Raw genomic sequence first — 16953 nt, forward strand, 5'->3', positions numbered from 1 at the left:
TCCCTGATCTCACTTAAATTTCACTCTAAGATTTGACCTTGGGGCATAATTTGGCATGCTTGCCTTGACTCCCAAAATTACTAAGTACAGTTGTGCCAGGTACAATACATTTATATTTGGTAGGGAAGGGGGCATAATGTGTAGAATGCTGGAGTTGAGGTCAAGAAGAGTGACCCTGTGAAAGTAACTTAAATTTATCTCAGTCTCACTTTCCTCATCTGAAAATATGATGAAGTTGAACTGGATGGCCTCTTAGAAGGCTTTGAGATATAAATCCAAATAGCTTTTTAAAATTCATGCCTTCTTCTCTCTTCTTCATAGAGTGTGTTTTTCTTATTTTGTCTTAGTAATTTTCTGATTTTTACCTATTTTTGGTACTTTATTACATCATTTAGAAGTTTGATTGGCAAATCTATATTTGCAGAATTTGTGACTAATCTCAGGCTATCTATGATCTTTTAACTTTGAAATGTTGAAAATGTTGTTGATCAAACACTGTGTCATTCATAGCCCATTCAGAGAGTAATCACTATCATTTTGAAATTCAAATCTCAGAATTTTAGACCCATAAATTTCATTATTCTTTTTTTTTTTTTTTTTTTTTTTTTCATTTTATAAAGATAGAAGGTAAGACTTTAAGAGATTAAGAGATTTTGCTGCTGGGCTTGCAAGATTAAGGCCTTCCTTAAAGTCATATAGGTGGCTAAATCTTTAGATTGTCAGGACATTTCTTTTTCAAATATGTATTCAATCTAAAAGCTGGGTTAGGGAGGGCAATAGCTGTGAAAATGAAGGAGAAAGGAAGATACAATCACTCCATCCATGAACATATATATAGGTCTTTATAATACTTTTGATACTAGTACCTAGTATTGGGAATATTTGTGTTTTATCACTTTGAATAGATTGTAAATTCCTAGAAGACAGGGATTACATTATCCTCATTCAGAGGTCCCAAATAGCACTCAATATACTTTGTTGCAATCAGCTAATTAATCCACAAGCATTTATGTAATATTTTTTATGGCTCACATACTGTGTACAGTACAAAAATATTTATTAAAGGAAGATTAAAAGATTGTCAGATGTTCTCAAGAATAGTGTTGTGTTCTGCTTTCTAAAGTCCCTAAGTTGGGGTGACAAAACTTACTGTATTTTCTAGAGCCTCCACACCGGGATGGAAAAACATACTGTCTTAGGGGAAGTGATGTGGTGAGACTCCTGAGGATGGTTATAAAATCTATCTGCTGGAGCCAGTGCATCTTTATCAAAAATAAAAAAGTTAATGGTGTAAAGAACTAAAATTAGAAGTTCTCTAGGGTTACCTGTGGCTCCCCCTTTTGTTTTTGGAGGAGCGTCTTGATGTCTCTGTTTCTCTTCTCTATTATTGCCTGTCTTTAAGAATTAAAAGGTATACCAAAAGGTGTGTAAAATCTGATACTGTGCACAAAAGTGTGCAAAATGTTTAGAAGTATATGCAGGTCCATTGTCTGTTTTTATTGCTTGTGGCACACCCATAATTGCAAATGCTTATGTAAGGAATTCAGTGACCACTCGGGCTGTCTCTTTTGCTGCTGGTATTGCAAAATTGAATCCTGAAAAGGTGTCCACTGCAATATGGATTTTCCAGGTTTCTTTTTTACAGCAAATACAGTAGAATTCCAAGGACTTAGAGAAGGTTGTAAGTGTCTTTGGTAAAGTTGCTCCTATACTACATTTAATAAGGTCTGAATTTTTTCACTTGTTAAGGGCCACTGTTCTATCCCCACTAGTGTATCAGTTTTCCATTGAATGGGAACAGATGAGACTGCAAGCAGGCCTTCAACAATAGCCCTGCCTAAAAAGCTGAAGTACTTAATTGTAATCCTAATTTTTGGATGTCTCCCCATAGATATATTTTATTACAAAAGGAGTAAAAACTCCTGTTTTCTCTCCAAATTTCCATCTCAAAGGGGTAGCCCTAATTTCAGCTGCTATTGATCCTCCTATGTCAGACATATGGGTGCTTGCCACAGTCTTTGACCAATGACTGGGCCAGTTGTCACCTCTAATGACTGTATGATCTGCCCATGTCTACCAACCCTTTCAGTGGTATGCCATTTGCATAGATAGTGAGCATAGGTTGGTCAGCTGTCACATTCCTGCATTCTGTTGCTTGGAGTCAGAATCTGGGCAATTATCACCAGATTGCCTATCAAGAGTGTGTATCAGTAAACCTGATGCTACTACTTCTCCTGGGTGATAAGTCACACATTGTCTACCTGTATTAGTGACCGGGATATTAGCTACACATTCCCCATTTTCCCACATCAGTGTATGGATGGACACTGTTTTGTAAGCACACTCGGGAGGTGAAATGGTCAAGCCTACTGTGCCTGGAGGCAAAGAATCCATAGGCTGAGGAGGAACAGATTTCACCTTTCTAGGGGATATCTCAGTAGTCCCAGCCACATGAAGCTTTGTTCTTTCTAATTGCAATCTCCTTCCCCCACCCTCTTGCTTAAAGACTCTCTGGGTGTAATAGCAGTTGCCATCAAGCCCCAAGTGTTTTTTGCCTGGGGCCCAGGAGCCAAGCCCTGCCTCTTGTAATGAGCACATAGTGGGTAGGGAAAACTTATGAGTGGACGGTGCTGATGATGCCATTGCCCCTTTCACTTCTCCTCCTGCCCCAGGAAGATAGAGTTGAGGGAGGAGTCAGGAGATGGGGAATACCCTAAGGGCACATGCTCTAGTCAGCAGAAGTGAAAATGAGTTTTGAAAGTGAAAAGCAACCTTATCAGCAAGGCACTTAAGGTACTTAATTCCCTTTCTACCCAACAGGCCACAGTACTTAAGATACTTAACTATTTTCTAGCCCAAGTGGCCATACCCTTTAAACCTAGAACAGTAACAACCAATATAAATCAGTAAATGCTGTTGCCCCACGTGCTGTACCCTCTGGGACTAAGGGCACCAATCCTCTGCTTGTTTTTCTCCTCATACTTCCTGGTTAGACCACCCATGTTAAAGTCTTTCCTTGTTTTAAAACTTGTGGGATTCCTTAAAACCAACTTTACTCCATTGTATTCAGTGAGTTGTTCTCCCACTAACTTCCACATCTCTAGCTTCAAACTCTCCTTACAAAGCCACCAAGACGTGCACTCCAGAGCATCTGAGAACCCAGTGATCTGCTTCTGAGTTACCAACAGATCTCGATTCTCTGCTACCTAACTACCTCCCTTGGGAGGGAGGCTCTTATTTTACTATCCGCCCCATTTTGGCTGAAAAATGAAAGTGATTAGTTTAGCCCTTACCAAATCTTCCTGCTTGCCTATTTTTATATGTATCCTATTCCTGGGTCACAGGGACTCCTCCACTGAACTTGTTGATTGTGTCAGTCAAGCTGCTTTATGCCTTGCTTTGCAAGGCCCCTGGTTTCTAGGGCCCCATGTTGGATGTCAAATGTTGTGTCCTGCTTTCTAGGGCCCCAAAGTTAGGGTGATAAAACTTACTGTGCTTTCTAGAGCCCTCATGCTGGGGTGAAAAAAGAACATCTTAGTGGAGGAGTGATGAGAGAGACTCCTCAGGATGATTAAAATATGGAGTCCATTTATTCCAAGGTCTTCCCCTTTTATAGACCCTACTATGTATGTGCAAAGTATATACTGCACACATGGGACCATATGAACAACTTACTATTATATGTAGTTTGCCATCTGGTATCACTCTTCCACCTGTATCACTCTGATTCAATCACAACACAGGTGGTTGCAGCCCCCTAGACTTCTCAGGAAGGCCAAGAGCCCTTAGGGCAGATGGGGAGCCAAACCAGACATTGTCAGCAGGTTGCCTCTGGGCTGAAGAGTCTTATACCTCACCCAGAGTTCCCCCTCTATGTGTGGCCCGCTACAGAATATTACTTTTTAGTGCAAATATCTAGGAGACTATTGAGGTTATAAAACTAAAAAAGAAGTGAGAAGTAAGAGCTAGCAAGAAAGAGGTTTGCAAGTAATATGCATAGATGTGACAACAGAAGTAGGGAAATTACAACTAATCTCCAAGAAAATTCTTGGAATGGGGAGAACAGGAGACCAAATTTTTGAATATTTGAAAGTCAGGAGCAAGAAGCACCAATTATATATGTATTTAAGTATAATTATAAAAAAATTGAGGTAGATATCACAAATCATAAGTGATCACTTTATATTCTACCTATTTATGTACATGTATCTGTTAGAATAATTCTCCCTGAAAAGAGAAGCTAGTAGAAGCTTTAATTTTCCCCAATAGATGTTTTCTTAATCCATCAGAATTTTATTTCAGCTCTGATTATGAAAAGTGATAAGAATCTCTAGAGCATGAAGATAAAAAATTCAGCAATTGACCTAACTACCCAAGGGCTTAATATCATTTTACCTTTTTGAACTGACAAACCATTTTTAGTCATCAAACTTCAACAAGTGATTTTCTTACTTGATGATTATTATGATATTCCCCTCAGTGGTATCTCCCTTTTCATTGGCCCTGCTACCTCCATTATTAGCAGCCTACTGAGTTTTGGCACAGAATGATATTGACTGTTTCTTGCTGTAAGCCAAAAAAATGTCAATTCCATCACTTTCTTCTCTAATGGTTTATGTGCAGAAATGGTAGTTAAGTTTATTGGAATCTTTGGGAATAAATCTCAGGCTGCTTTGCTTCATATTTCCCTGAGGATATGAGTGTCCAATTATTCAAAATAGCTTCCACTTTTTTTGCAGAGTCTCAGGAAAATGCTCAAGTAAACTGCTAATTCTCCATCGACTCTGCAAAATGGTTGCTGTCAAAACATTAAACCTTAAGCCATTCTGTCAGTCTTTGCACTCTCTACATTGACAGTCATTTTTTTTTATCACTGTGATTTGCAATCCTATTTTCTTATACCTTATTAAAAATAAATCTAGTATTCCTGGTCTTGACTAAATTTTAATCTCAGAGGATTTATTTAGAGTTGGAAAAAGGATTGGTATGAAGTGAGTTGCTCATGGTCCTAGAGGTTGTGAACAGAAGAGCCAGGACTTGAACTTAATTATTTGTCTTTCCTGGGCAATATGCCTCAGTATTCTCATCTGTAAAATGAGCTGGAAGAGGAAATGGCAAACCACTCCAGTATCTTTGTCAAAAAAAAAACAAAAACAAAAACAAAAACCTCAAATGCAATCATGAAGTGTTAGACATGGCTGAAAATAACTGAAAAACAAAAATTTGAGTCTGTTGACATGATTTCCCCAGTAGAGTGTTAATTGACATTACCCCACACTTAAAGTCACATCGATTATGTTTCTCACAAATTTTATAGTTAGATAGCAACAGCACATTACTTTCAATTTTTCTTCAATCTTATGAAGTATATTAGGAAGAACATTGGACCAGGAATCCAGGAGAAAGGCAGATCCCTGAAAACAGGGACTACTTCTTTTTTGTCTTTGTAATATCCAATATATAATAAGCCTATATATAAGAAGTGTCAAACATGGGGCCAGAAAGCCCCAGTGCTATCTCTGCAACATTTTCAAGTGCAGCCATGAGCCTGATTAAAATGTAATTTTGGAATAATTAACAAAATAGTTAAAAATATAATTGGACATAGATAATATTGACATGTGATTTTCTAAGTCAATGGAAGTCACAGATATCCATATATATGGTTTAGTGACTCCTCATGTTTCTTTTGGAATTTATTACATATGGTAGGTACCTAGCAATTGTTGATTGAATTTAATTGAAATAAATTTGCTTCTAGTTTCTATCTCTAGGCTAATCCAGAGTTGTGCTTAAATGACAGTCCAGTCCTAGACAAAATCACATAACTTCTCTCTCTCTTTTTTTTTTTAAATTGTGAACTTGGGGACAATAAAACTTGAATTGCCTCTCTTTTAGGATTGTTCTATCAACTTAGATAATTTATGTGGAAGTGCTTTGAAGATTGTAAAGTACAATAGCAATTGTGGCTGGACTTCAGATTTTATTGTTTGCTATAAGGACTTTTCCAGGCAAGGAAATTCCCTCTATGAATCCAGCTTGACCTTTTTAATGCAGTTTATAGCCTTAGAGAACTGTTTATAGTGAAGAGAATTTAAGTGATTTGCTCAGGGCCACATAGCTGGCACATGTCAGAGGCCAGATTTGAACTTGTGTCTTTTTAACCTGATGATCTATCAGCTTTTCCACACCACTTTTCAGTATTGTATTGTGCTACAAACAATTACTTTAGTTTTATAATGCATTGTATTATTAGTCTTAAGAAACAGGTCATGTCTTCTTTTCCTTTGTTTACTTTGGTTGGATGAAGATGTTCAATAGTGTTATGATGTGAGCTTTAAAGAAATAATAAGAATCTTCTTTGGGTTTCAGGTTCTCCTGAGTTCAATTTTGACAGTAGAATTTCCAGGAAGATCTTTTGAATTAATACTTTTTTAAAAAAATGTGAATATGGCAAGGAAATAAATGGGTTGTTGTTATGGTTTCATAATATGAATATAAAGTAATATAATTTTAAAATCCCTATCCATTAACAAAGATGTAAGGATTCAAACATCCAAATCAATTCCATCCTTCAAAGGAAAGTTTACACACCTTTCCTAGCAATGGTTCCATCAATGAAAACATATATGGAACTCCCCTTGGTGAATTGCCTTAAGAGTCAATTTATCAGCCATAAGAGAAACTTGATCATTGCTTTGTATTTACTCTTAAGAATTAAAGTTCTAAGTAAGAGGCAGCATGGCACAGTAAACATGTAATTGGCCTCAAAGGCAAGATGGCCTAATTTTAAGTTCCATTTATGACACATACTGGCTATATAACCTTGGGGAAGTCACAATCTCACAGTATTCTAGGCAATTCTTTATGATGATACATTATATGATTGCACTGGTAGAAGGAATTTCCTCACACTTGAGTCAATTATATTCCTACACCAAACTTTGAATTTATATCCTATACTCTTTTGACCAGTTTAGATAAAAGTGAAATTCAAGTGATGCACACTTAACCTAATGCTTACACATTTGTATATATTTCTAGTTGTATCCCCCAGATTTTTTTCAGAGAAATTCTTCTATTCTTCCTCCTTTACTCTCTCTTATACCCACCTTTTCTTTCTTCTTTCAATACTTTCAAAGCATAACAAAACCATTTCTCACTTTTTTTGGACTATAGCACTCTTTTATCATTCCCTCCTCCATGAAAATATAAATAGTTCATCTTTTAAAAATCATTTTTCAGAGGATTCCAAAAAGATATTGGAGGAGGTCAGTAAATTTCAAGCTCTCCAAATATCCCCCACAAACAGAACAAATTTGCACCTGAGGGAGATCATGGATTGTAGAAAAATCAAGACTTGGGGAAGAATAGGATTTCTCCTCATATAACCCAAGAAGATCTGAAGAAAGCCCCTTAAATCAGAGATTAGCCAGTGTGAAGTTCAAACATCTCCATACTAGCTCTTCCAAACATCAAGTGGACACCTTAGGATTAGCTGTGTTGGGCTGGAACCTCAGCAAGAACCATACAAACTTTCACCTCCCGACAGCTTGAGGAGTCAGGGATCTGAGTTAGGTAAGAAGCTTGGCTCATTAGGAATGCCAGGTCCAGCTGTGCAGCAGAGATATGAATGGGAAGGAGCCAGACACCTAGTGAATGAGTGCAGAGGCAGTGGGACAGGGGCATTGCTGGCTGCAAGCATTTGCAGGAGGGTAGAGTTTTGGTTTGGGGTTCTAGATCAGAGGGGAGAGCTGAAGTGAAGCTACAGGCACCATCCTCCCACTCCACAATTATTAATATTTCTCATTAAAATATGAACAGGTAAAGAAGAAACTTACTATGAGAATAGGGAAGATTGGGATTCATCTGCAGAGGATGACACTGAAGTAAATAAAAGCTTCTTTTATCCCAAAAAGTAATATTAAAATACTTCCTGCCTTATAGAAGAACTCAAAAAAATTTAAAAATCAAAAAATTAAAAGTCAAATTGGAGACATTAAGGAAAAACTAAAAAAAAATCCAAGAAAAAGAAGAAAATTATGAAAGAAAAGTTAACTAACTAGAAAAAGAGATATAGAATCTTAAAGATGAAAATAACTCTGGGAATTAGCAAAGGGGAAGCCAGTGAAGCTAAGAGATCAAGAGATAACAAAACAAGATATAAAGAATGAAAAAATAGCAGATTGTTAAACATCTTATAAAAAAACCAAGAAATCTGGAGAACAGATCAAGAAGAAAATTATATAAAAATAATTGAACTACTTGAAATCTGTGACCAAAAAAATCTTGATACAATAAGGCAAGAAATAATCCAAGAAAATTGTCCTGGCATGATAGAACATGAGAGGAAAATAGAAGTAAAAAAAAATCTACCAGTTACCTACCTCAAAGAGATCCTTTGTGGAAACCACATAGGAATATAATTGCCAAATTTTGAAAACCTCAGATCAAAGGGAAATTTTTTGCAAGAAACAAGAAAAAAGCAATTCAAATATGCTGGAGCTACATTTAGAATTGCATAGGACTTATCAGCAGCTACAGTAAAAGACCGCATGTCTTGGAATAATATATACCACCAATTAAAAAAACTAGGCTTGCTGCCAAAAATATTATGCCCAGCAAAATCATCCATAATGTTGAATGAATAATAAAATGGACATTCAGTGAACTTGCAGATTTTTAGGATTTTCTTTCAATTGAACCTGAACTCCATAGAAAATTAAACATATAAGAGCTATCAAAAATTGATTTTAAGTAACTTAATATGGATAAATTGTTTATGTTTCTTTACATAGAAATGTATACTGTATGTTTAAGATTGACATCAGCAATGAAGTAGGTCAAAAAGAAAGTTTAGGCAAGAGTTGAGTATGATCTAAAAAGCAAAACTGCCTATTAAAAGGTAAAAATAGTAATGTCATACAAATGAAGTGCAGAGAAAGAATAGATACAAAGGCATTAGAGGGGGGAGGAGGGCTCATAGTTCTAAAAACCTTTTCACATCAGGAATGGGTTAAATAGGCAACTACCTATATACCATGAAGGATATATAGCACTCTCCACAATCTATGAAGAAATAAGTGGGGACGGATGGAAAGAGGGGAAATAAAGGATGGAGGAAGAAGACAAAGGAGGGATCCATAGATGGGGGAGGTTAAGTAATGGCAAGGCTAGGTAAGAAACATAATTAAAGCAGAAGAAATAGCAGGGATACGGAAGACGAGATATACACAAACGCTACAAGAAGGATCAGGAATAGAATTTATTAGAAAAAAAAGGATGGCTAGTGATCATTGATTTTAGAGTTAAACTTCCAGGTTCAATCAAGAGAGAAATCTACATTATGTCAGCCATATTGATATTGTTTTAGATGCATTCTTACATATGGGTAAATGCATGCATGTGTGTGTGTGTGTGTGTGTGTGTGTGTGTGTGTGTGTGTGTGTATGTGGGGGTGCAGATGTATGTGTCTGTATACATGTGTATATGTATATAACACATATCTGTGCTTAACTATAGCCTCCTTGGGGAATGTGGGGGAATGAAAGGGGAAAAAAGAATAAAGTAAAAAAAAAAGTATGCAGTGGAGGACAAAAGAATAATATACAAGAAAGCAAAGAAAATATGGATACTCATGAACAGAATTTCTTCTACTATCATATATGTTTTCTTGCAATGGTAATTTATTGTTATATATTTTGAATCTTCCCTGATATTCTGATGGGAATCTGACACATTCTGTTTTGTTTTGTTTTCCTTTTCTGTTTTTCTTTCTTCTATTAAAATATCTATGTGTTTTATTTTATACATTTAAAGCCATCATTTTGATAAGCAGTTCATAGCCTGTGACACAATGCCATAGGAGTCTATGACACAAGAAGGTTTAGGATGTCAGTATAAATGGAAGAAAAAGAAAATCTTAAAAAATATATTATTAATTTCTCTGATTCACTGTCTGAATTTCCAAACTCTTTTATTTCTCCCTATAGTTATTTGTAACTTTTCTACATAACTTTTCTACTTCTCTCCATGGTAGATTTAGTTTGGCTACAGCAGTCCCTTTAAAAATCTGTTTCTTAGTTTTCTCTCATTATGATGACCCTAGCTTCGTTTCACTTCAACTAACATTTATCAACCAACATTTTGTTGTGCAGAGAATCATCCTGAGATATTTAGAGAAGAACAAAGTTCAGATGATAAAAGATCCCTATCTTCATAGAAAATACATATGCAGATATTATAAAAGAATATTTTAAATTATGATTTAGTTTTGTGTTAGGATACTTGATAAACGCATGAATGAAGTATAAAACAAAGTCCTATATAAGTTCTAGAGTTCTACATAAGTTATTGATTAGAGACATTAAAGAAGGCCTCATTGAGGTAGAAGCTTTATAGGTTTTTAAGAATTCGAAAGAATATGAAAAAGAAACAGGAAACATTCCAGGCATAGGCAAGAACTTGAAGTTATAGAGGCAGAAAAGCATAAGGTAGATTTGATATAAAAATCCAGTTTGACTAGAACATTGACTATGTGGTAATAAAGAAATAATAAGAGATAAGGGAAGCAAGAAATGCAATAATGCAGTTAAGAGTTATTAAAGTGTCCAAAATACTTGAGAGAGAAGTTACATTTTTGAAAGACTATAGAGATCCACTGAAAATTTTGAGTACAATAGCAATTTGACAGGATCTATACATAAAGAATGGTCTGATAGCAATATAAAGGATAGAGTAAAACAGTCCAGTGGGTTGAATAAGGGTAATGACTGGAGGATCACTGAAGTATTTTAGAGTCAGAATATTTTAGATACATAGATATTAAAAGATGAGATAAATTTTAAAGCAACAATCAAAAGGATTTGAAAATTGATTGCATGTCAGAAGTGAGGAGGAAAAGATTGCATGACCCTCAGGGTTTCAAACACAAGAGACTGAGTAAAATGATATGATAAAATAATGAAGTTGGAATGAAGAGAATGTTTCATGGAAAGAAAATAAGCAAAAGTTTGAATATATTGAATTTGTAACACTGGTGACATATTCAGATGAAATGTCAGATAACCAAATATGAGAAGTTGCAGCCTGAAAGAAAAGTCAGGGCTAGAAATAGAGATTTAAGAGTCATCTGCTTAGAAGTGATAGATAAAGCTGTGCAAATGTAATAATTTGCCTAGGGAAATAGTACATGGGGAGAAGAGAACCAATAATAGCTGGCATTTACATAGCCCTTTAAAATATCTAATGCACTTTACATTTGGAACACCTAGGAGTAGCCCCCCTTCCCATAGAGAGCCTCAGGATAGTTACCCCAGGTTCAAGTTATTCTGTATTTACACATTAACTCATTACCCTTCTCCCCCTTCATTGATGTATTTGATTTTTCTCTAGTTAGAGAACACAATCAGTTTCATGTCAAGGAATTTTATGAGGGAGGTATGAATGGAACAGATCTTTCATTAATCTGATTATACTGTAGATAATAATAAATATTCATCTTGGGTTTTGAAAGTCTGAAAAGCAATTATATATATATATATACATATATATATATAATATATATAAATACATATATATAAATATATAAAATCTCATATGGATTAGATCTTCACAATTCTTTGAGTTAGGTCCTATTGTCATTTCATTTTATGAATAAGAAAATTAAGGAAGTGGGGAATTAAGTTCATTCAGCTAGAATAGTATGAGGTAGTATTTGAATTTAGATCTTTTAAATCTCCAGATCTGGTACTCTCTCCTCTATGCTCTTACCTCCCTATACACACATAAGGTACCATTTGGGAGAGTAGACAAACAAAAATGAGGGAAATAAAAAGAGATTATAAATAAAAGACAACTTTCATAAACTTCCAAAAAGCTTTGATTTTGACCTTGATATACCTTCATCATTATGGGAAGTAATTAGGAAATATTCCTTTAAAATATAGGTCTAATGTGTTCTGTCACTACATCTTAGTAAGGGTTGGGTTAAGATATAGTTTTTCTTGTTTGTGTGGTTCTAATTAGCTCCTTAAGGAAAAAAAAAAAGAATCTATTGCTTTACTTTTATGTCTTTCAATGAAGATTGGACAATTTTTGGTATTCCCTGGCTTTTCTATGATAAATCCTTTATTTACCCAAACTAAAAACATTGCTGGAATGCTTATATCTTCTAAGATATAACTGGACTCTTTCAGCAACCATATCTTTGCATGATTCTTATTCTAATAAGAAATTAATTATATGAGGTTTGGGAGGCCTACTGTGTCAGTCAATCTTTTCTTTCACCAACATATACTAATGACTTATTTAATTAAATATAGAGCTTCTCAATTGGGGAAAAAGTCTACTTTTATGAAGAAGATAATGAATTAAATCAAAGTTTTTTTTTTAAAATAAGTTAGCAAAATATAAATCTGTACTTTAGTTTAAAAATTAAAAAAAAAAAAAACTTTGACACTTAATTTCAAAGATTTTGTATCTTTGTGAGGTTATTCTCCAATGAGGGTGAGGAAAGGGTGAATGTGTAGTTAAATATCAGAATTATAGACTATTAGTAATTAATTAAACTATAAGGGTTACCTAGTCTACTTAAATTAACAATAATTTAAAAGTTTTAAAACCAAATATAATTTTAGTTAAAATGTACATATTCTGAATGTTTGATAGAAATCATAAATTCAAGTATTCAATGCAACATGTGTCTACTACATGCAAGGTACTGTGCTGGCAGCTATTATGGAAGAAACATCCTTTTTAAGTTTATAAAGTGATTGCTGCTGAAATAAATAAATAAATAAAAGAGGTAAAAAATTAGGTTTTGCAATACTTAATGTTCAAGAGATAGAAAAATAACCCTGAACCAAGATTAAGCAAAAAGAAAAAAAACCCTAAAAACCCTAAAAATCACAGATTGAAACATAATCCTATGTTTCAATGTCATAAAAGTTGAATAATCTTAGTTAAATAGAGTTCTAATCTTGTATGTCCTCTTAGGAAACAAACCTAGCTAATTAGATTCCATTGGTAAATTAAGTGAACTAACCAATAAATTACATTTAGAGGGTCCACAATGGATTAATTGAGAGAGAAGATATTTATATATCTACAGAGTTGGTTGTGAAGAGAATTTTTCTCAAATATGATAAGTCAAGTTACTTGGGGAAGCCCTGACTCCCTTTTTAATTTCTTATCTGAGAAATGTATAAGATCTTAAATAAATTTTCACATCCCAAAGGACAGATTTCAGCTAGTTCAATAGCCTACTAACTAAAAGAAATGGTCCTGACTTCCCTCCAAATAATAACAATTAATAAAAGGAAATCAAAGATGGGGAATTATTATCACACTGTGAATACAAAGGTATATGTCATACAATTCTTGTCTTCAAAGAGCTCACAATTTCATTAAGTCAAAAACAACTATTCAAAAAATCTGGTAAAACAGGGCAACATAAAAACAAAGAATAGGTCCAGGCAAAACATTGGGAGGAATTCAAGGAAGAACTCCTTTTCCCTTGAAGGACTGAAGGTAGAAGGTAGAATAGAAGGAAGAAGCAATTGAATTATTTCTCTCTTAATGCACATTGTGAGGCAGTTGCATAGTACATAAAAGGTCAGCTCAAGGGAAACTTCCACTTCAATGAAACATTTAAGCCCATAAGAAGAAAATTACACGTAGAAAAAATGTTATTTATAGTTTTTCCCTCACAGCTCATCAATGTCAGCCGGAATGTACTACAGAAAATAGAGTACACTTACAGCTTGACTTGAGTAACCTTATGCTAATTTTAACATTTCACCAGCATTAGCCTGCCTTCAATGGCCTTTCAATTAAAATCTCCTCCCCTTAAAATTTTAAGATAAGTGGCATGTAACAGTGAAAAGGAAGGGAAAAAGTGAGTTGATGAAATATCCAAAGTTAAGTGAACTGGATTTTTTATGTATTGCCTGCTACTAGAAGTCATATTAAAAAGGTTGTCACTGAGGAACCTCAATGAGATGCCTTGTCCCTGATAAGTCGGTTCCATTTATGAAATTCCTCAAGGATTAAGATCCCTTGGAATGTCTCAAATAAGAAATTTAAAGATCTTGGCTAAAAGCATATCTTTATGAGTGTGGTTCAGAGAAGTACTACAAGCAGAAAACAAACTCTTAAACATACTCTCAAAGATTGTCATTTATTGAGTCTATCAAAGTGTAATTTCACCCTTAGCCTTATATTTTTCAATTGCATTACTTCATTAAGAAAGTTATTAAAAAAATCTTTATTGTTTGTTGTAGGGAAAACAGCAAAATGAGAAATGCAGACTTTCAAGAAGAGTTGATTTTCACTTTGTTTAATTTATTTTGTATTTCATTTGATTTGAATTTTTGGTCTATTATTAGTCAGGTGGCTTTGTAGATCTAGATTCTGTTTAAGTGTATTTTTCAGACTTTGCTTTACCAGATGACCTGTTTTAAATATATGACTCAGTATTTCTGTGCTTCCATCTCTTCTTAGAATTGAAACATGAAATCCATGTTTGGAAGTTGACAGCACAACGCATTAATCCTGCTAGTAGGGAAGAGACAGCAGTGAAATGCCTCCTGATGCAGAAGGTTCTAACATTGGAATTTTTGCTCAAGAAGAAGCTCAAAACATTCCAAAGGTAAAATTGGTCAGTCGTGGTCACAGGATTTATAAACTTTATAATAATTTCTTTCCCCAATGTTAATGCCAGCTGAGCCCCATTGGAATTGTGCCATTAGGTTTCTGTTGAGGAGTTTCTTTTGAGATGTGACCTTAATGTAAATTACAAATGCTGAGAAATTTTAAAAAGCAAAAACCAAAATCAAACCCTTTGATATCACTATTTAATGTGAGAATCCCAAAGCTAAAACAGAATTTGACTAAGAACATCTAACTTCTACCCATATAACACTTTGTCTCCTAATCCACTATGTACATGTAGCCTGAGACGTCAAATCTTCCAGTATCTGGGAGCTGGACAGCTCTCTTCAGGCAAATTCTCTGTTGCTCTCTGCTACCATCTTTTGCTCTTCTACCGAATTACAGTTGTAATACAGAGGGCTTAGCTTTTTTTTAAAAAAATCATTGTTCTGATGGTATTTCAGCTACTCTGATACAGAAGACACACAGTTATACCTAACAAACCAGTACAAAGTCAGAAGAGCCCCAGAGCTTACTTTAAAACCTGTCATTTAAACTTCTTCGTTTCTGCTTCAAGATTTTTTTGCTTTCAAACTTAGACTCTCCTTTGGGTTATGGTAAGAAAATTAATTTGAACTTTCTTCAATTTCCAGGTCACTGCAAAGATCTATGCATGCAGGAAGTATTAGTAACAAGGCAGGTGTGTGTGTGTGTGTGTGTGTGTGTGTGTGTGTGTGTGTGTGTGTGTATGTGTGTGTGTGAGAGAGAGAGAGAGAGAGAGAGAGAGAGAGAGAGAGAGAGAGAGAGAGAGAGAGAGAGAGAGAGAGTGGGAGGGAGGGAGAGACAGAGACAGAGACAGAGACAGAGAGAAGATAAAGAAGAGAGGCAGAGAGACAAATAGAGATAGAAAAGGAGGGTGGGAAAGAAAGAGAAGGAAAGAATAAGAGGAAGGAGAAGAGAAAGTAATAATAACCCTTTCTACTTCATTTAAAACATTCCCTTTTTTGAACTCCTGTATTAATATCTAAGGAACTACCATTTTTCTAATCAACTATGTTTGAACTTCAAACTTCAGAGTTATTCTTGTCTATTCAACATCCCTTACCTTACATATATAATTAGTCACCAAGACTTGTAGATTCTATTTCTACAACATCTTCATATCTGCCTCTTCCTCCTCTCTCCTCACTAATGAGTAATATTTTCTCATCATTCCTTATCTGAATTGTTGCAATAGTCTCCTAACTGGTCTCCTTTCCTTTATTCTTTTCCCTTTCAAATCTATTTTGTATACTGATGCCCAAAAACTTTCCCTCCATTCTGATCATGTTACCTCACCCCTCTAAATGATCTCTAATGGCTATATATAAATTCTTCTATTTATCATCATTCATCAGTCAAAGACTCTCAAAACTTGGCCCAATTCTGTATTCCCTGCCTGTCTTTAACATAGACTCAAGAAAGTTAGAATACCAAAGTCCAGTTAGGGGGAAAGTGACAATATTCAATTATGTGCCAAGTTCAAAGGGATTGGGGCCTGACTCTTAGTCACAGTTCTAGTGTGGGGAAGAGGGAGACCTTGTCATCCAGGTATATGTTTCCTAATTTTTTAGCCCTTGCTTTATCTATAGCTATCGAAATTATAGTTGCAGCCTTAGAAGCCTCTCAATCATACTAACTCTTTTGTAAAGAGTCAGAGAATGAACAGAAAATGCAACCCAGTCTGTCTGGATCCTGGATAGCACCTAGAGGTGCTAAACATGGGTGAAGTGGTGGACGTTTTTATAGAGTTTCATGATTGGAACAAGATGAGTCAGAAGTTGTGGGTAGGGGTCAGAAGAGCTCAGACCTGGAGCATGGCTTAGTGTTAAGGACTGATGCTGTTATGGACCATCATGTGATGGTGGTAAGGACTCATACAAGGGTGAACATTGCCTCCTAGTTGATATTCAAACTTACCACTTTTATCAGCAGTCAAAGAGGCCTTTTGGGTCCTTATTGCTGGTCTTAATTGACAGGATGATAATTTTTTTAAAGCTTCCTCATGTGTCCTTATTTAGTGAGTAGGGTAAAGTAATATATTTCTTACCATTTGCTTCTTTCAAATAGTCCATGCTCTAGCCAAAGTGGGCACTGTTAAAGTACTATGTGATGGAAATTCTAAAGAAGATGAAGTAATATGTAAAGTAAACCTTATGAGTTGTATACAATCTAGTTGTTATCATTGTTATCATCACTAACACTTGTCAACTGATAGCTTAAGATTAGCATTGTACAGTTGATGTATCACTTTAATAAACC

The 16953-nt window shown here is 35.0% G+C and overlaps 1 protein-coding gene across 1 annotated transcript in view; it reads left to right on the forward strand.

Moving 5' to 3' along the window:
* Positions 1-16953, forward strand: part of OCA2 (OCA2 melanosomal transmembrane protein) — a 654184-nt gene that overhangs the window by 273672 nt on the left and 363559 nt on the right. The window contains exon 16 of the mRNA XM_074300312.1: positions 14503-14650. Within this exon, the coding sequence (XP_074156413.1) occupies positions 14503-14650 (148 nt within the window). The remainder of the gene's footprint in view (positions 1-14502; positions 14651-16953) is intronic.

This window comes from Sminthopsis crassicaudata, chromosome 3 (genome assembly GCF_048593235.1).
Source record: "Sminthopsis crassicaudata isolate SCR6 chromosome 3, ASM4859323v1, whole genome shotgun sequence".
Lineage (NCBI taxonomy): Eukaryota > Metazoa > Chordata > Mammalia > Dasyuromorphia > Dasyuridae > Sminthopsis > Sminthopsis crassicaudata.